Consider the following 23,436-nt stretch of genomic DNA (forward strand, 5'->3'; position numbering starts at 1 on the left):
CATGAACCTGACCTTATAAGCTAGAGCATAATTTTGAGCTCATGACAAATCAAGAAAAGAAAGTTCTAGACGTCGAGAAAGAAAGATTATGTTTAACTGTCCGACCCTCAATTTGTCATCGCGCCGTGGTAACACCGAAAGAACCAATAAGTATCCCAGCGTAAGGATATATATATATATATCTATATCTATATATACGTATCTTGTCCTAATAACTCCTGAAGCTCTTTTCATTACTCTTTCCATATCCGACCTGATTGCTTGCTCGTTATCCTACATCATCAACATGGCGGACCACCGGCTTTTCCAACCTTTAGCGGTTGGCCCAATCACGACCAAACATCGCATCGTCATGGCGCCATTGACCAGGTTCCGAGCTGACGACAATCATGTCCCATCAGACCTGGCTCCCGAGTACTACGGACAGCGTGCCTCTGTCCCCGGTACCCTCCTCATCAGCGAGGCTACCTTTATATCTAGAGAGGCTGGTGGATACCCCAACGTCCCGGGCATCTGGAGTCAAGAGCAAATCGACGCTTGGAAGAAGGTTACCAGAGCTGTACACGAAAAGAGAAGCTTCATCTTCCTACAGCTTTGGGCCCTAGGTCGCGTAGCAATGCCTGACGTAGCGCGTGCCGAAGGGTTCGACATCGTCAGCTCGAGCGCCAAGCCATTCGAGAAAGATGCAGCCGTTCCAAGAGCTGCCACCAAACTTGAAATCCAGCGTTTCGTTCAACAATATGCTCAAGCAGCTCGAAATGGTATCAAGGCCGGTTTTGATGGTGTCGAGATACACGGTGCCGGGGGCTATCTGATCGATCAGTTCACACAGGACAACTGCAATACTCGCTCGGACGAGTACGGCGGCAGCATCGAGAATAGAACTCGCTTTATTCTGGAGGTTGCTCAAGCTGTGGCTGAAGCTATTGGAGCAGAACGAGTTGGCGTTCGTTTATCTCCATGGCAACGGTACCAAGGAATGCGTATGGCTGATCCTATACCTCAATTCACGCATGTTGTCCAGGAACTCGGGGCCCTGGAGTTGGCATATTTGCACCTGATCGAGTCACGGGTTAATGGCAACGTTGATGGAGATGATAGGGAACCGCCCGACTTTGCCATCAATGCGTGGGATGCTCGCAAACCAGTCATCCTGGCTGGTGGCTACACGGCTGAATCCGCCCGAGAGGTTACAGGAAAGTGGAAAAGGAGGAATATCTTGGTGGCTTTTGGGCGTCATTTCATTTCCACCCCGGATCTGCCTTTTAGAATCAGAGAAGGCATCCCGTTCACTCCATACGATAGACGCACCTTCTACGATGTTGGGTCGTTGAAGGGGTATACCGACTATGAGTTCTCTCCAGAATTCCAGAAAAGCATTGGAGTCTGATAAAGTGCATCCCTTGATCAGACGGCCTCTTTGGAAAGACAGAGATACTAGAATAGAATATATTGTAGACAGAGCCATCCAAGACTCGGCTTGATCCGTTTACCTGTATATTAACGCCAACGTACGAACTCTGAAACCTAGCGAATGAGCTTCATCGGCGTGTTGATCCCAGCCCAATGCGGATATGGTAGCTCAAGTCTCACACAAGCTAAGGTGTAATCCTGGCCAAAGAAGGGGGGGAAGGTCTCGTGCTTTATTTCCTCTCAATAGCATTCCCTTCATCATGATTTATTTTTCTGCCTTTTGTGACCGGAATCTAATCGAACGGCATGGATGAGAATCACATCAAGGGACCACAAATGTAGTCAGGCGATTTATAAGCATGAGAGCGGAAAATGGGTTCCGTTCCCATTGTTTCATCGGACCCTGGTGCAAGTTCCCACCCATGACTTAATCCTATCAAGGCAGTACTGCCCAAGTTCCGTAGCAGGTCCTCGTGGCTGTGGCTTTGCATTAAACGACGCACTGAAATTGGCTTCAATTCTGTATCAAGACCATCCTAGCATAACTCTCGGGATGAAATGATAGACCTTGCTCTGTGCTAGCTTTGTTGTCAGTACCTCAAAACTACTTTCCTAGGTAGAAGAATGATTGATTCTAGCTGTGGTTCTAACATTGTCAAAGCTCGAGTGCTAACGTGTGACTCATGTTCACTCACGACCGCGACTCGATCCGAAATTGACGCATTAAACCACAGCACACGCCAGATTTTCCATCTTGAATCGCAATTCGGAATCAGGGCTTCATCGTTAAACGAATATGCTTTAAACTAAGCTTTGGGATCATAAGCCTCAACCTCGATTTCCACGCGCATGTTATCCTCGCCCAAACGTCCAACCTGTACACACGTCCATACTGCCTTGTGATCAGGCATCCACTTCCTGAAGTTGCGAACCATGGCGTTCTGAGCCTCTTCGTTGAGCTGTGTGTGGTATGACCGGATCTTGAAGACTTGGGACCATCCCTTTCCACCAGCATTTTTCAGGTTATAGTCGACATTGGCAAAAGCTTGGTCGACTTGGGGGCCGATCTCCTTGTAGACCTCAAACGTCTCCTGGTCCCAGCCACCTGATGTGTCGTCAGTTGATTTGCAACCACGGTTCCAGTAGGGTAATGCTGGTTTACCTTGGCCAGCCAGATGAATGACGTCGCCCACTCTGGCCGCCTGGACATAAGCATGTGACTTGAAGGCGGCTTCCCCGAAGCCTTTGCTGATGTAAGTGGTGAACTGGGCCATTTTAACAGAGGTTAAGATTTCGCAAAGATGTAGAGTAGGAAATAATTTGAGAAATTACAATACGACCATAGGATAAATGTTAAGGTGAAAGACAATTGGGAAACGGGTCACGTTCATATTTTACGCTTGGTGGATGCCGCTGAATGCCTAGTCGTATTCATTTGTGGCGGAGAGGACCTTGAGTTAAGCCATGGTCTATGGAATATATTTACCGATAGATTATCACATTACGAAAACAAGAGTGGAGCTTATTGAGTTCATATAGGTCCGGTCCTCAACCACCTGGTGAGGATGTACTTCATCTGCCGCCGCTTGTCCGCGGACACTTGCTATTTCCGTCCAGGGCTTCAAACGTTGTGCCCATACGGGTGGGGCAAGGAGCGGAAAGTATATTCCGCTCTTGAAAATCAGGGGTGCATGACAAAGCAGCCAATCTAGCACCTCTCGCAATTGACAACCATCCATGTAGTCACTGCTTCCCCCGTCTCCAATTTCGCAAGAACCTGCGTCAGCGGTGGGAAACATGCCGCAAAAGACTGAGAAAGCCAAAGAAGCAGGAAAGCAAGTTCCGAGACGAGGCCGCAAAAATGTCTCAAGGGCTTGTTTACATTGCAGGAGGAGGCGGGTCAAGGTATATCGGCTACCCCTTATCACCCAAACATAGGCTGATCGGAGCAAAGTGCGACGCAAGAACTCCGTCTTGTTCAAGATGCTCGGAACGCGCCATCGAATGTGCTTACTCCACGGAGGAAGACAAGCGCCGCCCAGCACCCAAGTCGTATGTCGATCTTCTGCGCAGCCGGATAGACCACCTTGAGCGACTGCTCCAGGCTCACTCGATCGACCCGGATGGCATGCCGAATGCCCACGCGGTGTCGCCCTCGGGCTTACCTCCCTCCGCTATTTCTCCGCCGGTGCGTCCGGCTTCGTCCTCGGCATACCTGGTCAGTAATGATGGAGTAAGCGACGACCTGACCCTCCGTGGGGAGCTATCAAAAGATGAATCCATGAATTTTGACCAGGACGGCGAAGCACGGTACTTTGGCCCAACAAGTGGACGCCTAGAGTTCAAGAGTCTTCATAAGAAAAGAGCCGAGTACAGCGCAGCCACAGCCAACTTCAACCGTCTTTGCCAAGATCTTCTTGATCAGGATCCAGTCTCCCCGGAGCTTGAAGACCACCTTCTCGATCTCTTCTTCACGTGGGAGCAGCCATTCAATCAGGCTGTGGACGAGCGCATGTTTAGGCAGAGTCGCCATACGGATGGAAAATGGTACAGCCCCCTCCTGCTCAACTGCGTGCTGTGCATAGGGTCTCGGCATTCCGACCGCGCCGAGGTTCGGACTGATCCGCAAGACCCCAATACTGCTGGGAGGCTGTTCTTGGAAAAAGCCCAGGTTCTGTTGTACTTTGATCTTCAATCACCCAGCCTGACGACAATCCAGGCTGCCATGATTCTCACGACGGCGTATTGCGTAAGTACATGCCCACCGGGTTCCTCAATCAGCTTCTAAGGCCCTCACTAGTCATTTGGCGAAGATGCTGCAAGCTGGCTTCACTATGGCATAGCTATGAGGCTAGCACTTGACATGGGCATCAACCTAGACTTTGGTGTTTATCAGCAGCTCAATGCCGGCTCGCCTCTATCAATGGAAGAGGTTTCCATTCGTAGGCAGATCCACTGGACCATATACTGCATGGACAAGCTGTCAGCGATGTACACCGGAAGGACCTGTACTTACCTGGTAAGTATATGGCGGGCAGGAAGACCACAAGGCGGTCTACTGACAAGAGGTGTAGGATTTCCAGGCCGCCGTAGGGCTTCCTCGGGTCAAACCACCTCTGACAAGTGATCAATCGACTCCAGATCGATATCTGCAACACTCTCAGGTACTTTATTATCAAGTCACTTTATGTCAGATCATGGAGACCATTCTCAACTCCTTGTAAGTGATCAATAGCCCTCCAGTCTTGAACTGCCAGCTTCAATTCTCCAAGAGAATCAACCCATCCTACATTACTTGCTCACTTCATCCAGATATGCCCCGAAAACTGGCCTTAGCCGCGAACAGAGGGGCTCATTTTGGTCTTCATGCGTTCTGAAGTTGAAGAATTGGCGTTACGACCTCCCCGACGAGATGCTCCTCGAACGCTATACCCCGTCACTGCCTCCCGCTCTCTTCACCATCCACATGATCTACCACACGGCACACATTCAACTGACCAAACCCTTTCTCGCCAAGCCTAATACTGAAAACGACGGAGCCAGCCGCAGTGAGGAGGAGCCAAGCATTACAAAGGCTAGACAGATGAGCTACCTGGCCGCATTGGGCGTATGTCAGGTAGCGACTAAATATCGGAGCACATTTGGCAGTTTTCGTAGGAGCGCCATTACCGCGACGCATTGCACACTCTCTGCAGCTCTAATATTTCTAAACGCTTTATCTTCTCGATGGGAAGATGTGGACCCGTCCAGCAACCAGAAGTATATCGATCTCTGCCTATTTGTACTGGATGAACTCGGAACAGCGTGGAACCCGGCCAAGCGTATGCGCCAGAGCCTTCATGCGCTATACGAACATGTTCAAGAGCAGAGAATGGAAGGTATCGCATCTGAGAAAGACGCGGCGGGCAGCCAGAGTCAGGCTGTCGCCGGTCAAACTCTATCCGAACTTGCGCATGCTGAAGCAGACTTGGCGGCGGATGTACCCAGTGATGAGGGTCAGTACGGGTTATACAGCGTGGATAGCTATTTGGTAAGCATTCCTGTGACTACCAGTAGTACTCTTTTGGTCTACAGCTTGAACGATAAAATGCTCTCAAGCGCTGGAAACATCCTACTTACAGCATGCCCAGGATGACCCATTGGCTGAGCAGCTCTTCCAAGAATTCTCTGCAAACGACGCCTTTCCTGCTGTCAGCTATGACGTGGATCCTGGCTGGAAATGGCTGCCAGATGACTACGGTCTTTTTGGGTCTGTAAGTCGAGAGCATTTCCAGAATTCGTGGTGACACGGTCTTGTTAATACGAGTGACACATCTCTGCTAAGCGGGTTTCTGACGTCAATATCGTATCTGTGCCTGGGACACCAGCGGACCTTTGTAACACAAATTCGTGTAGAAAAATGCATCAACTCTTCGTCTAATTGGCGACCCTATCTAATTCATCTCTGACGTATTTTCTGCTTTCCAAGATTCCACCGACGGGCTGTTGATACGGGCTACGACCTTGCCTTGGTTCTGGCTTGCAACAAATTTGCTCATATACCGAGGGACATCTTTGAGCTGTATCTCGGTGATTGTTGGGGTGATTTTTCCAGATCGGATGAGCTCCATGACTTGGTATGACTCTCTTTCATCGCCCATCAAGGAGCCGTGAATGGATAACTGTCGTACAACGATCTCTTCAACGTCGAATTTGACTGAACCGCTTGGAGCACTATTTGTTAATTAGCAGAGATTCTCTTGGCCATGATGGCTCCTGTGAAAGCCAGAATGCTCAGAGCAATGATGACGACAACTTACCCAACGAGGATGATTGATCCTCCGTCGCAGATAAACGAAGGTAGGCTTTGGAAAGAACCGATTGTGCTGCTAGCAGCGATCACTGCATTCGCCTTGCGAGGATATAGGTCGTCTCCCCTCAGCTGTGTACAGGCCGAGATGATTTGCGAGCTCAAGTCGGGCTGGCCTGCCAGGCAATCGTCTCCTCCCAGAGGTATGAATCTATCGCTGGCTTCAGCTACGGTTGGGAAATCTCCCTTCATAGCCAAGTCAACCCCAATGACTCGAGCCCTGAAGACTTTCTTGGCCATCAGGCCAGCAAGGTAGCCGATCTGTCCGCCAATACCGAGTATCACCACCACGTCTCCCGGTCTGAGGGCCGCCTTCTTGAGGGCCTTTAGCGCTGCAGACCCTGAGCACAGCGCCGCCGTGAATATCGCGGGCGTGGGGTGTGCAAACACCCAGTCGGGCAGCCAGGTGAGCATCTTGTACGGAACGTTGAGAAACTGTCGGTAGGTGCCGTTTACATATGTGGGGAAGCACAGCTGCTTAGGACAGCTCTCTGGTACGCCCCTGAGGCAGTAGCAGCAGGTGCCGCAGGAGTGTGCGAGGAATCTCATCCCGACGGCTCGGCCTATCTGCGAGGGGTCATGGCTCAGGACGATGTGGCCGATGCCTTCGTGGCCGGCAATGTGGTTGCGGCTGCAAGCGACGGGGTCTCGTCCGGTTGAAAAGTAAATATCCTACGGTTGATTCAGGGTTTAGTTTCGTACCCAGGAGGCTACAGCTGGTGTGCCTGTGGCTAAGGTGGATCATAGCTACACTTACACTTGCACAGAGACCCGACCATTCCACTTTCACAGTGGCTTCGCCAGGCCGCGGGTTATCAACTGGGATTTCTTGGAGTTGCAAGTTGAGTTTTGGCTGAACATGGGGTGTAACAATTGCATACTGCGTTTTTGGCATAGCGGTCGCAGAATAGAGTGTCGGTTCTGGTCTGCCAGATACTCCTACCTTAGAGCCTATGGACGCATCATGGGTTGCAGGCCCTTGCTGGCGGGACTCGTCTTGGGTGGAATAAACTACAGGAGTATCGCTCTCATTTTGCCTAAAGTCGAAGTATCTGAAAGAGGCCACTTCGTGCCGACGGCTGGGAAGAGCTTCCAACATGACAACGACGGAGACGAGGGTGATGGAGAAAAAGATGAGAGAAAGACTGCTGCGGCAGCCGCAGAGGGGAAACACCGGTTGCACTTTTCTGCGGCACTTATGTATAGCCCTAGGGGATCAGACAAGTCCCCTCGCGCAAGTGTTTGACAGTACTGGGAAGGGGTCATGCTGAGGCGACTTGGGGAAGTGGAAAGTATTTTCCAGCAGCGGAGCGATAAAGGCGACCATGGCGCTATTATAAAACATCTAGATCTCGGGGGAAGGGTGCCGGAATTTATTTTCCTCTCGACCCTGCATTCTCGTGAAGTCGCATCGCGTAGACTAGGGCTCTTGGCATGGCCAACAGCACACCATCCGGGGTTGCAAAAGGCATGTGCGTCATCCTGGAGCTCACGGCTCTCGAGTGATTTCTTTTTGATGAACCTTTCAATTATGAGTTTCCATCTTCAGACATTCATTTGGTGCATTTCTGACCAACTCCAAGCTCCCTATTCCCTGTCCACGCCCAGCTCTTACTCATGTCGTCACAACCACAGCACTTCCTACTTGATACGCCTATTGGCAATTTCCTGCGGATGGTGGCAGACAGACAATGGTTGAGGTTTCCTGAAGAGCAAGACGACTTTCAATGCCCCTTATCTCGAGCCATCCAAGACTCCCCTGGCCCCCAGCCTCCGCCAATCGACGACAAGGACCGCAAAGACAGCGCGTTCAGCAAACCCCGAGGTCACCAGGAATCGCCGGGCCATACCTCCACTGTTGAAGAGACGTCTATCGAGTCTCTAGACCAAATACCAAGATTCGAGTGCTTTCCTAGTCGTGCCAACGAGGAACGATACGCTGGGAGGGGGGCTATTGATGAAGAAAAGCAGAGCCCTTTGAACGGAACATGCTCCCCTGGCGGAAACTGCATAGTCGTCGATTGGTACGGAGCGAATGACCTAGCGAACCCAAAGAACTGGCCCGTGTACAAAAAAGTCCTCATCTTTGCCGTCGTTAACTATAGCAACATGGTGGTGTACATGTCTTCCTCGATCTACGCGGCTTCCCAGAAAGGCATGATGGAGGAGTTCGGTGTTTCTTCCACGGTTGCCAATCTCGGGCTGGCTCTCTTCGTGCTTGGCTACGGATTCGGGCCCATGATCATGTCTCCATTGTCAGATGTGGACCATATCGGACGAAACCCGCCCTATCTGATCTCCAGCACTATATTTCTCCTGCTGTCTGTGTTGACAGCAACAGTGGGCAACGTCGAGGGCCTGATGGTGCTTAGATTTCTTCAGGGGTTCTTTGGATCCCCGATGCTGGCGTCCGGGGGTGCTTCCTTGGGCGATGTCTGCAATGAGAACGTCCAGCCACTTGCTCTCTACACTTGGGCTTGTTCGGGATTCGCTGCTGCTTCTATCGCCCCCATATTGTCGAGCTTCACAGTACCGATCATGGGATGGAGATGGTCTCTCTGGGAGATTGTGATACTAAACGCACCTACGGTGTTGATGATGGCAAGTTGGCCTAAAAACTTCTGCAGAGCTGCAAGACTAACAAACATTGCCTATAGTTGATGACACCGGAAACGTCGAGAGGCAAGATCCTATACATGCGGCTGCAGAGATTACAGAAACGATACCCAGAGATTCACATGATCACCGCTGTGCAAGCCAAGAGCCCAAGGCCCACCACGTCTGGACTTTGGAACGCCGTTGTCGTCCCGGTGCAGATGCATCTTCTCGACCCTTCCATCACATTCACCAGCGTCTATTCTGGCTTCGTCTACGGCATATACTACTCCTTCTTCGAAGTCCTCCCGTTCGTCTACGAAGGCATATACCAACTCCCTTCAGACATGGCCAGCCTAGCCTACCTCTCGGTGGTGGTGGGTGTGTTTCTCATCGGCATCCCCTACTGCGGCTACATCTACTTCTACGCTTTACCCCTCTCACAGAAGGGTGTCTCCATTGCACCCGAGCAGCGCCTGATTCCAGCTCTCTTCTCGTCCTTTTTGGTCCCGGGCGGCCTGTTCTTGTTCGCTTGGACTTCGAGACCCAGCATCCATTGGATGGTGCCCACGCTAGGTATCGCCATGACGTCTGCCGGCATAGTAATCATCATCCAGTGCATTTTTGTGTACCTTTCCCTCAGCTACCCGCTGTATGCAGCCTCTGCGTTCGGCGGAAACAGCTTCCTTCGGTCTCTGATAGCATTTGCGGCGTTGCTCTGGTCGAAGCCCCTCTACCACGAGCTCGGCGTTGGTGGCGGATCATCACTGCTTGGGGGTCTCTGTATCTTTGGCGTTGCTGGTATCTTCATCCTTTATCGATACGGCGCAGCATTGAGAATGAAAAGCAGCTTTACCGGTTAGGTTAGATAGAGTAATCTTGATATAGGCTATACAAGTCTTCACACACTTCAACACCTGTGAGGCATTTTCCAAATGGAGAGCCCGCTAAGGGCGATGTGCTCGTGAAATGCAACGCTGGCTGGCTTATGAATCCCTCCGTAGCTCCAGCGTATCATTAGTAGTTCATTCACGCGAGGAGCGGGCAACCTTACAGGCCCCTGGTGTCTGACTGGGTCTTCTCTGTCGACATGGACGGAGCTGATCTCAGAGGTGGAAACTATTTTCCGCCTACACTGGCGTACAGCCTCCACTCTGTTTGATTCGTAAACATGACCCAACAATTCCCTTATTATATATCGCCTGTGCTACTCGTCAAGTCTAGAGACCCCGAGGCAGAGATAACACACGCCATTCGTCTTAGTCTTGCCATTAAGAGCCGTCAATCAGCAGCGTATAATGCAGTCCGACCTAGTTCTCAACACGTTTCGGTTCAACCCTGGTCGAATTACCGAAAGCACTCGCAACGTCTGCAATCACATCCGTGAGAATGACGCAGCAACGCAGCATGTTTTTGTAGGGCAAACCTTTCCCCCTCTACTCTAGAAATACATTATCTGATGACGCTTCTTCAAAGGGCAAAGCCGCCGAGATGCGGGCATTGGAGCCGCCTCCAGCACCGCATGCCGAATTTATCCAGATCCAATCCAGGGAACCCGGGCGCCTGATCCCTTGCCGCATCGTACGTCCAGAGGCGGAGGATGCTGTCGGCGTGTTTTTGCATTTCCATGGTGGTGGAATGTCGATCGGAACGCATTACATGTCAGTGTTTACCACGATCCATCCTCAGTAATCAGGTAGACGTCTAATGCATAAGCCTTCACAGGAATGACACCTATCTCCAGCGACTCGCCAACGCGTCACGCTGCGTGACCTTGTCTGTAGGCTACCGCCTAGCACCGGAACACCCATTCCCCGAGGGAATCCAAGACTGCTTTGACGTAGCAGATGAGCTTGTCAAGAATGGCACCAAGGAGTTTGGGGGGTCACTCAACTTCATAGGAGGAGAGGTAAGAGGCCGTTTGTCACCACGCCTGCACGAGGTTAGCTAACATGGGCTGTTCCCGATAGTCGGCCGGCGCATACCTCACGGTGCAGACCTTCTTCCACCTCGCCGGGGTGAATTCCAAATTGGAGACGCTGAAAGGACTTGTCCTCTCTTATGGCGCCTGGTCCTGGTCTTGGCTCCCTTCAGCCTACATGCCTGACACGGTATGTCTGGACCCTGGTAAACTGGTAACATTCAGTGATCTCTTCATCGCAGAGGGAGCCAACAATTTGCCGTCCTTGTGCGACGCATTTGAGAGTGAATATGGGACTCTTGCAAGCAAGGAAACCTGTTTCGACCACGACCTCAAGCGCCCAGCCGTCTCGCCCCTCTACCGGGTCTTGACTCAACTAAGGGGTCGCCTACCCCCGGCTCTGTTTCTCTGCGGTACAGCCGATCCATTGATAGACGATACCATTCTGCTTTCCGCGCATTGGCAGATGGCTGAAGGCCAGGCCACGGTTCGGTTTATCCCGGGCGCTCCCCACGCCTTTGTGGAGCTACCTGTAGAACTTGGTGACTGCTGTGCCGAGGGTGCGGAACTCATTTCGCGGTTTCTGGAGGAGCTTCGCTGATAAGAACCTGCGACTCACTGATTGCGAGGCACCGAGTGAAATATTAAAGATTACACAGTTATTATTTTATCCTGGTGACCCTTGTGTTGCAATGTGATACTTCTCTTTCCAAGACTCCAACACTACTAGCGTCTGGGTAATGCTAGAGACTGTCGATAAGCGAGATGAAGACGTTGATGCCCTTGGATCTAGCGGGTCTTGCGGTTAAACCAAGTGGACATCGGCCCGAGACTGTACTGAGAGTGATGATGAGCCGTATTTAGTTCCCTAATCAGAATCTTGTGGTCTGCCGCTGTGAAGTCTGGAGTGAGCTCGTGCCCGAGGCGGTCACGACTGAAGCCCACAAGCGGCGGCACGATCTATCCAAGGCTCGTGTCAAACGGAACCGCTGCTCAATTGGGTGCATCAGACCATCACGGGGGAGCGCTCGTTCAAGTCTGCGAATCAAGACGGGGGATGGCTTGCTACTGGCGTCCGCTAGCCTCGCTCGGAAAGTATTTTCCGCTCCGCCTGGCCCCAAGTAGCATCGTACGAAGGCGACTAATTAGAGGATTCGGACCATCTCCTTATCTTCTGGGGTATCTTCTGGGGTATCTTTCTGGGGTAGTAAATCATCTGCACTCCGCATTCAGTACATAAAGTAAGCTCGCGTCGTCAAGGTCAGAACCTTTTTCACATCTCATCAATATCCAACCTTGAGACACCATATTACGATCTTCCTCTTTCTTTATCACCATGTCCAAGCCCAACACGCATCCTTCCCTCGACAAAACTCAGTCACTCGAGGAGACGACCGGTTCGGTGCATGTTGCCGAGAACCTGCACGCCCCTCAGACTTGGGGGGAGCGTTTCCTTGAGCTGAAGAAGTCATGGCGTGCGACCTTGGCATCCATCGCATGCTCAAGCTTGGCCGTGCTTATCGGTTACGACTTGACGCTCATTGGGTCCATCATCGCGAACCGCGAGTTTGTGATACAATTCGGACTCTACGATCAGGACCTCCAGGTGTGGACTCTTCCTGCTAGTCGACAGCTGGTATGGACCATATGCCAGTTTGTGGCTGCCATTGTCGGGGCTTTTATCGTCGGGACTCTCAACGACATGTTTGGTCGCAGAATCTGCTTCTTCCTCACTGTGGCGTAAGTCTATCAGCAATAGTCCCCCCTTATGCCTCGAGTTGTCAGCGGACTAATGATGATTTTCTTTCTCTTTCATCTAGGTTGACCATGATCGGAACCGTCACTGAGCTCTTCTCCCCTGACTGGAAAGTCTGGGTTGTAGCCAAGGTACTCTTCGGTCTGGCCATGGGTTTCATGCAGGGCAATACCCCGACGTATATCTCCGAGCTGGCACCAATCCATATCCGAGGCTTTCTTCTTTCCCTCTTTCAATTCTGGATTACCCTCGGCTCATTCCTCGCATCTTGCGTCTTGGAGGGGACGTCACACATCCAGGGGAGATGGTCATGGAAAGCGGCAGTGGTTTCTCAGTTCGGCCTCGGCCTCCTATCATTTGCCCTGTTCATCTTACTGGTGCCAGAATCACCATATTATCTGACCAGCAAGGCGCATTACGACACAGCCCTCAAGGCACTCCAGACTCTAAGGGGTCGAGAGAGCGGCTACTCTGCCGAGGCCGACCTGGAAGTCATCAAGACAACCATCTCCCACGAGCGAGAGAACTCGGCAGACCAAGCATCATTTTTCGACTGCTTCAAGGGCGTCGATCGCCGCCGCACTTTCCTGGCCTGCCTCCCGATGGTCATGCAGCAGTTTTCGGGGTTCCCTCTCTGCGGAAACTACTTGGCTTACTTCTTGAGCCTCTCGGGACTATCCAACGCCTTCCTGATTACAGTCATCTCGAACCTTTTATCCATTGTTGCCATCGGCGTTGCCTTCAGTCTAATTGAGCAAGTGGGAAGACGCCCTCAGCTCCTCTTTGGCATTTTCTTTATGGTTCCCTGCCTTATTGCAATCTCTATCTTGGGATGGGTCGGCGTCGGGACTGGTGGTAACGGTCGAGCCCTGGCAGCATTTAGTGTCATCTGGAATGTCCTCTACTTCCTCTCGCTCGGGGCCATCGGATGGACTATCGTCGGCGAGATCTCTTCTACGCGTCTGCGGGCCAAGACGACGGCTATCGCCACTGCTGTGAACGCCGTTATCAACATGGCCTGGGCTATTGCGATTCCTTACCTGATCAACGCGGACGAAGCTAACCTTGGCCCCAAGGCCGGTCTTATCTTCCTGGGGCCACTTGTCTTCCTCAGCTTCATCGCATTTTGGACCGTTCCCGAGACTAAGGGCAAGTCTTTCTCTGAACTTGATAACCTCTTTGAGATGCGTACACCGGCTCGCAAGTTCTAGAAGAGGGCTTGTTAAGGGAGAGACTGGGGTAGAAGGGTGTGCTTTCCTAGATGTTTCTCCATTTTTCGTCTCTGTGGCTTAGCTCTAGGAGTAAATATTCCAACCACGCCTCTCAGACGACCCGTATTGGCTTTTGATTTATTTGTTCCGTAGCTGCTGAACCTGTCCAAGTGCTTCTCGCTGCTGTAAGAGCAGGCTTAATAGTGTAATTGACACCAGTGCACGTACGAGGAAGTTTTCCTTGGAGCGGGGAGAACTACAGGAGGACGTGCCAGCGGACGGAAGACGCAACCCAGCATTTACAGACGAAAAAGTCAATCGGAGCTGCTGAATAGCGACGAGGAGATTCTTCCTTCCATAGTAGAACGAGGAGACACAGATAGCTACTCTTCATAGAACTAGACTTATTCTACATGTATCAAAAATAACACTTTCTTTTGACGGCTGAATGCGAACTATTCTAAGAGGCCGGCTTGGCCCGGTTGCTTCTGCAAAAATCTGGGCTTGTTAAGAGAGTCGGCTTTACCACCTTTGCTCAAAGGTATTTATGAACATGGAGCTAAGGAGGATCCCACAGGGGGATGTGACACGTTATTCCCTTGTGTGGTGTCTGGTCCTTTACTCCTCGTCCTGGGGAAATCTGGCACCCCCCTGTCGCCGGATCTCGTCCAGGATCTTCATGACACGAACCGTTTCAGACCACGGCATTCTATCGCTTTCAAGCTCACCGGCTAAAATGTGCGCCGCCGCAGCATCTGCCTCCCAATAGAAGCCCATACCCGGGTGCTCAAAGTCGTACCTTTTTGCCTTGAGACCCTGCTTCTTGGAATCCATCTATCCAGCGTCAGCAGGAGGTTTGGAAGTAAAAACCGTAAAGGAAGAAGGCACTGAAGGGCCTAAACCCTCAACTAAAATATGGCCGTGTGATCCTTCGATTCGACAGAAAGCATCGTCTGATTTCACCTCTAACGACGAGGTAATGATGCCTTGTCTCCCATCGGGATAAAGGAGAATTGCTGCGGTGGCGATGTCGATAGCGTCCTGCAAAGTCTGTGTTGCGACAATAGTAGGCGCCTGGGATTGATCCTTAGCCTCGGATTCGAGGCCAAGAAGCGCCCATGTCAGACTATAGATGCCTATATCTAACAGGCTACCAGCCCCGAGGGAAGGGTTTTTCAAGCGTGACCCATGTCCGAGAGACGCAATATCCATCTTTAATCCGAAATCGCTGAAGACTCTCTTGATATCCCCAATAAGCCCTTCTTTATGTAGGAGTTGCTGTAGACGTTCGACAAGTGGAAAATGACGAGTCCACATAGCTTCCATCACAAAGACGCCCTTAGCGCGAGCTGCCTCAAACACCTCTATGGCTTCTTTTGCAGTAATGGTAAACGCTTTCTCGCACAGAACGTTTTTGCCTGCAGCAATTGCATCCAGGCAGTTCTGCTTATGCAAGGCATGCGGTGTACCAATGTAAATAATATCGACCTCCGGGTCCCGATAGCATTCATGATAACTGCCGTAGATATTAGGGGTAAATCCTGGAAGGAACTTCGAGGCAAATGCCTGCCCTTTCTCGATGGACGATGACCCAATCGCCTGGACGATATGTCTGACAGGGGCATCGGGGCGTTCTAAGATAAGATCTTGAACAAAGTGGGACGATATCTGGCCAGTGGCGATAATGCCCCAGCGCAAGGACCGGAGATTGGCCATTCTTGTAGAGGACATGGAGAAAGTTTAATCGAAGTTAGGTGTGAACGATGGTAAGGTTTTCTCGGTCAGCGTTTCGTATCACGAAAACACCCGGGTATTAATATGTGTTATACTATAGTAACGACGTAGGGGATTTGGCTGCTTGATCGTTATGCTCTAGATGCCAAGACTCAGGCTGATGATCTGTTTTAGATTAGCTTCTTAGGTTTGGGGGTTCGTCGTCAGGGGGCGGAAAATAGGTTCCTGATGTGGTGCTACCTAGGGTTGTGGTTACGAAGGAAAATATATTCCACACGTAGCACACATGACGTCGTATTCCCAACCATCTTTGCGACAATTGATAGACGAATCCAACCTGGTTACGAGAAAGTACAAGATTACGCTTGCATGAATGCGACATTTCTTTAGCGTAATTATTGTCTCCCAACGGTACACTATAGAATAACCATAGATAATTTGATAGTGAAATAGTTGATTCAACAACAGACCACCAATTGCTTCCAAGCTGTTAGAATTCACGGCAAGTTGACTAAGCTGTTCAGCTGTCTCTCGCGCTGCCTTGAGCTGGCGGGCCGTTTGTTCGTGTATGCATCTAAGCATTTGGATATATGAAATCTTTACTTTAAGTGAACTTCATTGACCTTTGGTGCTGTGGCCAATCTACGCCGATCGGCGGCTCCATCGCTGCAACGCGGCGCAGCAATGCTGACGTCTGGGCGCATTATCGCAGCGATCTTGCAAGTGATTATAGTCATATCCTCCGTAATTGGCTTCATGTAGTTGAAGGTCATCTTCAACGTCTCCCATGATCGCAAATGGCCCCTCAAAAATACTCAAAATAATGTCATTTGTTCCCCTGACCCCTCCAAGTGTCGATATCGGCGATAGAGTCAACCAATTTCAACTGTGTCCTTTGCTCCTGTGGCTGACAGAGATGTCATCAAAAAAAAAAAATTGAAGAGTCAACCAATCTCTTGGGGCTTGTTCCATGTAACGGGGAACGTCTTTCCTCGTCAGCAGCACGTTTTACATCAATGTATTTGACTCTGAACTACATGGTATGAACAAAGCTAATCTCAGAAGGAGTGCTAATACTTCCAACGGGTACGGCGCTGAGTGAATTCGTTCCGAGCAAGATCTCGAACTCGGAACCCCCCCTAATGATCCACTTTGCGTCTGCAGGACTATACGCAGCCAACCCGTAGGCATCTATCTTGATCTGGACATGGGCTGATTCACCAGGCTTGATAGATTCTGTTTTTACAAACCCGCAGATCTGCTTGCTGGGCCGAGACAACCCGGACATCGATACCTCACGGCACCAGGCTATAAGAGTCTCCCGACCTGCGAGACCCTCGAGGTTCTGCACCTTGGCACTGAGCAACACGTGCGAGCCAGAGTACAGGTTAGATGGCTCAACCCGGGCATCAGACCACTCAAAGGTTGAATAAGATAGCCCGAAGCCAATGGGGAAGAGTGGCTTAATCTTGAGAAGATCCCACCACCTGTAGCCCACGTAGATACCCTCAGAGTAAAATGACTTTCCTTGCTCTCCGGGGAATGAGGAGTACGCTGGGCAATCTTCAATGCGGATAGGGAAAGTGACTGGGAGTCGGCCAGAGGGGTTAAAGTCGCCGAAAATAACGTCTGCCACAGCATTTCCGAGTTCTTGGCCCTGGTACCAGGCGTACAGCACAGCTGAAACTTCGTGGATCCAAGGTTCTAGCTTGATTGGCGTACCACCCTGGACCACGACCACCGTCTTTTTGCACACGGTCGAGACCTGACGGATGAGTCGTTCTTGTTCTCCGGGTAGTTCAAAGGTCGGGATATCTTGTCCCTCCGTCTCCCATTCACGGTCTCGGCCCACGACAATAACAGCGACATCGCTCTCCTTGGCAACCTGGGCAGCCTGTGCAGGGAAGTCGGCGTCACTGTATTCTTGATAGCCGATCCTGACGCCCTGGAACTTGTCTTCCATTGGATCCATGAGTGCACGGAGATCCGGGTCAAGTTGTCTGTCGTGCGAGTGCGCGTCGACCCTGATGTGATAGTCACGACCTGCTATGAGGTCAAGCTTGCAGATGGTCTCGTCGGAGCCGTAGGTAAAGAAGAGCGTAGACTTTTCAGTCCCGTCAAATGCAGCCAGAAGAAGGTCGTCGAGGTAGAACTTGGCTGGCCCGATGCTTGCGAACGAGACGGCATGCGGACCGGATGTCTTGGGTGTCAAGACCGTACGGAGGCGAAATGAGAAGTTGGTCTCGCCCGGCACTCCCTTTGGGGTGTTTCCAAAGGACATATAGTACAGGTCCTCGCTGGTCGTTGTTAGCAAAGCATATTTGAATAAGGGCTTAAGAAAACACTCACACAGCCGTTGTAGCGACTACGGGGCTTGTGAAGTCACGGCCCAAGAACCATTCGATTGACCCCCCCGGGGTGCCAGTGAGTGGGTTTCTTGCCAAAGAAGATGGCATAGTTGGCAAGTATCGATTGACCTTGGCTCCATCGTGATGCAAAATCTCAGTCGTAGTTCCGTCGAGCTTTGCCTTGATAGAATCGTGGATATTGGTCCAGTATGGTGCTTTGATGTATGAGCTGCCCCCACCACCAGCAACGACTCTCTTTGAGTTAGGACCGAGAATGGCGAGCTTCTTGATCCCTACCTTGGAGTTGAGGGGAAGAGCATTACCTTCATTCTTCAGCAAGACCACGCCTGAACTTGCGAACTTCAGCAACGCCTCCCTCTTCCGTGGTGAATCATCACAGAACTCGGCAGCATCCGAGGCGTCTTGAAACCTACCTGTCTTTTCCAATAGCTTGAGGATTCTTCTTACAGACAGCTCAAGCTGATGCAAGTCGACGTTGCCGTTTTCAGCCTCTAAGATGATCAGGTCTTCTGCGCGATGCGCCGGCGGGCCAGGCATCTCGAGGCTCAAGCCCGCGTTGATGGACTGGACACATGAGTGGGTTCCTCCCCAGTCACTCATAAATACGCCATCCCATCCCCACTCACCATATACTATGTCAGTGAGGAGCTCCTTCGACATGTCACAATAAGTGCCGTTGACCCGGTTATATGAGGTCATGAGGCACCAAGGATTCGCATCCCTGACCACCATTTGGAATGGAAGTAGGTATACTTCTCGCAAGGCTCTTGGGGGAATCTCCGCGCTGTACTTGAAGCGATCCGTTTCCTGGTCGTTTGCTGATGGCCAGCGACTGTTAGTAGACTGCGACCCAATGTCGTTCTGTCTCTTCTGCACTGACCAACAAAATGCTTCGGAGTTGCACCTATGCCCTGAGATTGAACGCCACGAACGTGCGCTGAAGCAAGCTTCCCGGTGAGAAATGGATCTTCGCTGAAGGATTCGAAATTGCGGCCGCCAAGAGGGTGTCTATGGATGCACATCGTAGGAGCCAAGCTCACCGAGGCCGACTTCGTTTTGCACTGCCATCGCTGCTTAGACTTGTCCCATAGTACCAGTGGGCAAAGAATACCAGTCAAACTTACTTCAGAAGCCAGGAGCTGGCCCACTTCAAAAAGCAACTCCTCATCCCAGGTGGCGCCGAGGCTTACACCGCAGGGGAGAAAAGCGGCCGGCACTCCCTCACCAAAAACCTCCCCTCGTGCGCCCGACGGTCCATCCGAAACCTATGATGGATTTCGTGGTAAGAATTCGATACAATTTACCACTTCTTGATTTCACTCACCTTGAGGTTTGGAATACCGAGTCTGGCAACTTCTGATGTGCGCCAAGTCGATGCGCCAGCAATCAGAGAGATTTTCTCACGAAGCGTCAGTTCTTGAATCAGTTGGTCAATGTTTGGGCGAGTCATGTTGAGCAAAGTTTATTCCTCAATAGAGAGAAGTGATTGAGAAGGAATTAATCTGAGAAACAAAATAGTAAAACGAGACAGGGGAAGAATATTTATAGATTAGTTTAATAAGGTGGGTGAATCGATGCACGGAGAGACGGAAAATATCTTCCGGCTCGGGCCAAAGTGAAGTGCTGTATGTAGTTACCCGTTGACTCATGTGGGCCAAGGTCCAGGCGAGCCAACCTAGAAGTAGTTAGTGGTTCTTTCCCAGGGTTTCTGGTTAATCGGTTTTAAAAGTTACATGTGCATCGGCGCCCCTGGCATCCCTGGCCACTTGAATCGGGCTGACCGTCCGGCAGCAGCTCCATGAACCCGGCGTAGAGATGTCATATAGTACACCAGCATAGCATGAGGACGACACTTGGTAATTTCAGAATGGGGGAGGTGGAGAGCCGCACCGGGCACTTGCATGATCATGACATAATGATCGTATTAGTACAAGTACTAAACGAGTAGATGTAAATAAAATGAGAGGCCATAGAATCGAAAATAGAGCATAGGGGCCACCATAAATGAGAGTGGTGCTCCTTTGTGCGCACTGTACAGTCCATCGTGTACTCATTCTGAGTATGAGTCGGCAGTTCCCCAAGTACCCGGAGGCATGCGAATACGAGCGCCTCAACCAATCATATAAACACACTGCACTGAGCCAGATCCAGCACACTGCTGACCAGAAGGGAGAGGTTAACTACTCCGCGGTAGTGTTTCGGGCAGCGTTGTAGGCACGTGAAGCGAACGAAGCCTCTGGGAGATATTCGTTGATCCACGCTGACACATTCGCTGCTCCAGGAGATGGGTTGCGCCAGTCTCGGAAAAGGTCCGCCAGAATGCTACTGGTTCCCACTAGGTGCACGCCTGCAGCCTGCAGGCGGGAGTTACTCACGTCCCTGATGAGCGGAGTCGTGGTCCCGGACGCTTCGACATTGGCCCAGACGCTGTAGCCTTGCTCCCTTAGTGAGAGAGCCAGAAATGTAGTACCTATTCAGATTAGATAGGGTTAGAAACAGGCCTTGAAGTACCTAGTTTAACCGACTGAACGGAATACTTACAGACATCAGTTGCAATGCCTCCAATGATGAACTGCGTTCGGCCGGTGTCTTGGATAGCCTTTCTCACATCAGGGCTATCCCAGGCATTGATCTCCCCTTGGCGCTGAATCACAGGAACGTCAGGATACAGGTCGAGGATCTCGTTAGGGATTGGGCCGTTCGGGCCTAGTATTGATTAGTTTGAAGCCGAAACAGGAGTTTTTTCTTTTCAACAATACCAGTTTGCACCGAGGTTGTAATAATGACAGGTAGATTAAACAACTTCCCAAGAGCTGCATGGGCGATGGTCTTCTTGAAAAATGGCTCTAGCTCAAAATCGCGAGCTACACCATACAATCCGATTTGATGGTCAACAATGAGCAGGACCTAATGGAATTAGCAGGCATGGAGTCAGGTGAATGCCAACATACCGAGTTGTTCTGATCAAGGCGTTCGAATGAGACGGCTATGTCGTGTTAGTTTCTACCATGACATGCTCCATGTTGGATAACGATACCATCAGCGTAAACGGCACTCAGACAACTGAGAACGGCGACAAGGCCGGACAATGCAGTAAACTTCACCATATTTCTGAATATGCTATCCAACAAAGATCAATCGAAGGTTTGTATTTGTGTAGAGGAATCTTAAGAGTGAGCCAAAACTGATGAGCTTAGGGGCTAGCGTCCTCTCTTTATAGAAAACAGATGAGCCCGGGGATGTCGTGGCAACTAACTACTCTTCACATTGATTTCTAATGTTCCTGGCAACTTCGAGAGGACGGCGACGAGCGTTTACACTTGCTGATGGGGTCAATGACATCTCATGCATACCAAACTAGCCGGTATTCCAGGGGGATCGTAAAGGGGGACCATTCAGAAAACAAACCGCCGAACACGGCTCGAACGGAAGCACCACCCATGAGATTGATGTCACGGCCACGCTCACCCCCATCCAAGTGCATTTTGTGAGGTGATATTAGACAGATGTCCGGTGACCTGTATCCAGGATTCGGAGCTTAATATCTGGGGTACACCATTATATGACCGGCAATATATCTCCCTCTAGGCTTAGCTGAATCACCAAGAATTCTTAGCGAGATGTATAACGTTGAAGCGACTGGGGGCGCATGCCGTGCGGGGTCCGCTGGAAGGGGCTTTATGCAACCACACCTGGCGATGCTCGATTGATAATCAAGGCAAGGGAAGAAGTCATCGCCGCCGACCATTGTTGTTTTCCTGGGCTTTGAAAAGTCCTGTGTTAAGCAAATGGCACCGAGTCAGCTACCCACCCCACCATAAAGTGAAGACCTCCAAACTCCCCGAAACAACCGAATGGTAACTCCGCGTGCTGTTGATATTAGCCTGAAACAGTGCTCTCGGCCGATGTTGTGGCCTGATATGGATATTGGATGTGCTCGTGGGTTTGCCAGTCGTATCTATCTCAAAGTTATTGTCTAGACTCTGGCTGATATCTCCCGAGCCGATTTTTGAGACAACAGCCATTTATTCATGGGCAATGAAACCTCGCGTTTGATCCAGAGGTCCTCAAAGCGAAATATGCCGAAGAACGGGAAAAGCATCTTCGAAATGACAGGGTTAACCAATATCTTTCCATCGAGGACAGTTTCAGCCATATGGAAATAGGCCGATACGTGAAGCGTGGGCCTCATGCAGAAACCAGTAGACATCCAGTGCGAGGTAATTATCATTTGTGGTGGCTATGGCGGCGAGTTAGTTGATTGCTGCCCGGCTGATGCAGCAAGGAATCAATGACTTTCGTATCATTGAAAAAAGGCGGTGATTTCGGTGGCACGTGGTATGTTTCCAACCTCCAAGATGATAATAATCGGCTCATGATGCTAAACATCCACCCAGATATTGGAATCGCTACTCGGGGGCACAGCGTGATATTTAGTCATACATCTACATGCCACTATTAGACGAGATAGGTTGCGTGCCGACTAAAAAATACTATTTGGTCGATAAACGCGTTGGGATCATCGGGACCGGTGCTACGGCCGTCCAAATCACACCACGTCTCAGCAAGTGGGCAAAGGAGCTGTTTGCGCTTCAACAGACCCCTTCATCCATCAACGTGTGCAACAGCAAGCCTACTGATGCAGAGTGGGTGCACTCTCTCCGCAAGGGTCAGCAGAGAAAACATATGAATAACTTCAATATTCTTGTTTACGGAGGCAAGCAGAACGAGGACATGATTCAGGATGGTTGGACCAATATCTTCAAACGTGGTACTATGAATGCCGCCAACGACTATAGTGGCGATGATTCTCCTGGCCTCGACGCACAAGCAAAACTTGCCGGCTTCCGAATGATGGAAGCCAATCGCTTCCAGATTACCCAAGTCGTTCGGGGCCCCGAAATCGCAGAGAAGCTCAAGCCATGGCATAATCAACTCTGCAAACGACTATGTTTCCATGACGAATATCTCAAGACTTTGAACCTTCCCAATGCCCGGCTTATCGACACAATGGGTAAAGGGATATCCAAAGTCTCCAAGGGCGGCATCGTAGCAAACGGCAAGGGATACCCACTCGAATGCATCATTTACGCCATAGGCTTTAATCTGGCGTCTATTTGGACCGAACGGTCCAGCATCGAGGTGTACGGACGAGGGTGGTGTACTCTTACTGAAAAGTGGAGTGGGTACATCGCAGCATTCTACGACTGGATCACGAGCGATTCTCCTAATTGCTTTTTTTTATATTTTTTTTTTCTCTCTGCTACACATGCTTAGGCAGCATTCAGTCCTAATTTCTTTTTGTCACGGATGAGAGAGCCATACACTTGACATATGCCATCGCCGAGTGTAAAAACGCAGCATGTCAACCGTTGGACCTACCGAGTCAGCAGAGGCTGCTTGGGTCCGAACTATTATCGAGAAAGGGGCATCGGGACTCGAATTCCACAAAAGGACCCCACTGAACCTCGATGAGTTCAATCGTACCTTTTGACCCCTGCCTTTGTGGTTCCCCTGTTGGGTAAAACTCTCAACACTCGGCTTAGCAATGATTGGCATGCCCCGACCCTTGCCTCTCAGGTGGTTGG

At 50.7% G+C, this 23,436-nt stretch overlaps 11 protein-coding genes across 11 annotated transcripts; 6 read left to right on the forward strand and 5 right to left on the reverse strand.

Moving 5' to 3' along the window:
- Positions 1 to 286: 286 nt before the first annotated feature.
- On the forward strand, positions 287 to 1,390 carry NECHADRAFT_39670 (uncharacterized protein; the record flags this gene model as incomplete). Its single annotated transcript, XM_003040571.1, has 1 exon — positions 287 to 1,390. The coding sequence occupies one exon, from the start codon at positions 287 to 289 to the stop codon at positions 1,388 to 1,390; it is 1,104 nt and encodes a 367-aa protein (XP_003040617.1).
- An 829-nt stretch (positions 1,391 to 2,219) lies between these two features.
- On the reverse strand, positions 2,220 to 2,687 carry NECHADRAFT_93173 (uncharacterized protein; the record flags this gene model as incomplete). Its single annotated transcript, XM_003040601.1, has 2 exons — positions 2,220 to 2,518; positions 2,576 to 2,687. The coding sequence occupies 2 exons, from the start codon at positions 2,685 to 2,687 to the stop codon at positions 2,220 to 2,222; spliced, it is 411 nt and encodes a 136-aa protein (XP_003040647.1).
- A 523-nt stretch (positions 2,688 to 3,210) lies between these two features.
- On the forward strand, positions 3,211 to 5,548 carry NECHADRAFT_39715 (uncharacterized protein; the record flags this gene model as incomplete). Its single annotated transcript, XM_003040572.1, has 6 exons — positions 3,211 to 3,318; positions 3,368 to 3,561; positions 3,637 to 4,162; positions 4,214 to 4,432; positions 4,488 to 4,633; positions 4,726 to 5,548. 6 exons carry the CDS (start codon positions 3,211 to 3,213, stop codon positions 5,546 to 5,548), a joined length of 2,016 nt encoding a protein of 671 aa, XP_003040618.1.
- Positions 5,549 to 5,846: 298 nt separating this feature from the next.
- Positions 5,847 to 7,361, reverse strand: NECHADRAFT_79799 (uncharacterized protein; the record flags this gene model as incomplete). The annotated part of the gene is made up of 3 exons (XM_003040602.1): positions 5,847 to 6,126; positions 6,213 to 6,934; positions 7,020 to 7,361. The coding sequence occupies 3 exons, from the start codon at positions 7,359 to 7,361 to the stop codon at positions 5,847 to 5,849; spliced, it is 1,344 nt and encodes a 447-aa protein (XP_003040648.1).
- A 911-nt stretch (positions 7,362 to 8,272) lies between these two features.
- On the forward strand, positions 8,273 to 9,711 carry NECHADRAFT_14339 (uncharacterized protein; the record flags this gene model as incomplete). The annotated part of the gene is made up of 2 exons (XM_003040573.1): positions 8,273 to 8,851; positions 8,920 to 9,711. Coding segments are annotated over 2 exons (1,371 nt in total), but the record flags the coding sequence as incomplete, so codon positions are not given.
- Positions 9,712 to 10,155: 444 nt separating this feature from the next.
- Positions 10,156 to 11,379, forward strand: NECHADRAFT_93175 (uncharacterized protein; the record flags this gene model as incomplete). The annotated part of the gene is made up of 6 exons (XM_003040574.1): positions 10,156 to 10,272; positions 10,397 to 10,497; positions 10,583 to 10,766; positions 10,828 to 10,968; positions 11,023 to 11,298; positions 11,338 to 11,379. 6 exons carry the CDS (start codon positions 10,156 to 10,158, stop codon positions 11,377 to 11,379), a joined length of 861 nt encoding a protein of 286 aa, XP_003040620.1.
- Positions 11,380 to 12,114: 735 nt separating this feature from the next.
- On the forward strand, positions 12,115 to 13,745 carry NECHADRAFT_39701 (uncharacterized protein; the record flags this gene model as incomplete). The annotated part of the gene is made up of 2 exons (XM_003040575.1): positions 12,115 to 12,518; positions 12,599 to 13,745. The coding sequence occupies 2 exons, from the start codon at positions 12,115 to 12,117 to the stop codon at positions 13,743 to 13,745; spliced, it is 1,551 nt and encodes a 516-aa protein (XP_003040621.1).
- Positions 13,746 to 14,363: 618 nt separating this feature from the next.
- Positions 14,364 to 15,461, reverse strand: NECHADRAFT_39702 (uncharacterized protein; the record flags this gene model as incomplete). Its single annotated transcript, XM_003040603.1, has 2 exons — positions 14,364 to 14,579; positions 14,616 to 15,461. 2 exons carry the CDS (start codon positions 15,459 to 15,461, stop codon positions 14,364 to 14,366), a joined length of 1,062 nt encoding a protein of 353 aa, XP_003040649.1.
- Positions 15,462 to 16,512: 1,051 nt separating this feature from the next.
- On the reverse strand, positions 16,513 to 19,298 carry NECHADRAFT_39687 (uncharacterized protein; the record flags this gene model as incomplete). The annotated part of the gene is made up of 5 exons (XM_003040604.1): positions 16,513 to 17,811; positions 17,846 to 18,666; positions 18,729 to 18,909; positions 18,973 to 19,113; positions 19,173 to 19,298. 5 exons carry the CDS (start codon positions 19,296 to 19,298, stop codon positions 16,513 to 16,515), a joined length of 2,568 nt encoding a protein of 855 aa, XP_003040650.1.
- A 730-nt stretch (positions 19,299 to 20,028) lies between these two features.
- NECHADRAFT_39657 (uncharacterized protein) lies at positions 20,029 to 20,826 on the reverse strand (the record flags this gene model as incomplete). The annotated part of the gene is made up of 4 exons (XM_003040605.1): positions 20,029 to 20,318; positions 20,390 to 20,554; positions 20,608 to 20,755; positions 20,800 to 20,826. Coding segments are annotated over 4 exons (630 nt in total), but the record flags the coding sequence as incomplete, so codon positions are not given.
- A 1,471-nt stretch (positions 20,827 to 22,297) lies between these two features.
- NECHADRAFT_79806 (uncharacterized protein) lies at positions 22,298 to 23,142 on the forward strand (the record flags this gene model as incomplete). The annotated part of the gene is made up of 2 exons (XM_003040576.1): positions 22,298 to 23,030; positions 23,126 to 23,142. The coding sequence occupies 2 exons, from the start codon at positions 22,298 to 22,300 to the stop codon at positions 23,140 to 23,142; spliced, it is 750 nt and encodes a 249-aa protein (XP_003040622.1).
- Between the last annotated feature and the right edge of the window lie 294 nt (positions 23,143 to 23,436).

The sequence above is a fragment of the Fusarium vanettenii genome, assembly GCF_000151355.1.
Source record: "Fusarium vanettenii 77-13-4 chromosome 5 genomic scaffold NECHAsca_61_chr5_1_0, whole genome shotgun sequence".
In the NCBI taxonomy this organism is placed as follows: domain Eukaryota; kingdom Fungi; phylum Ascomycota; class Sordariomycetes; order Hypocreales; family Nectriaceae; genus Fusarium; species Fusarium vanettenii.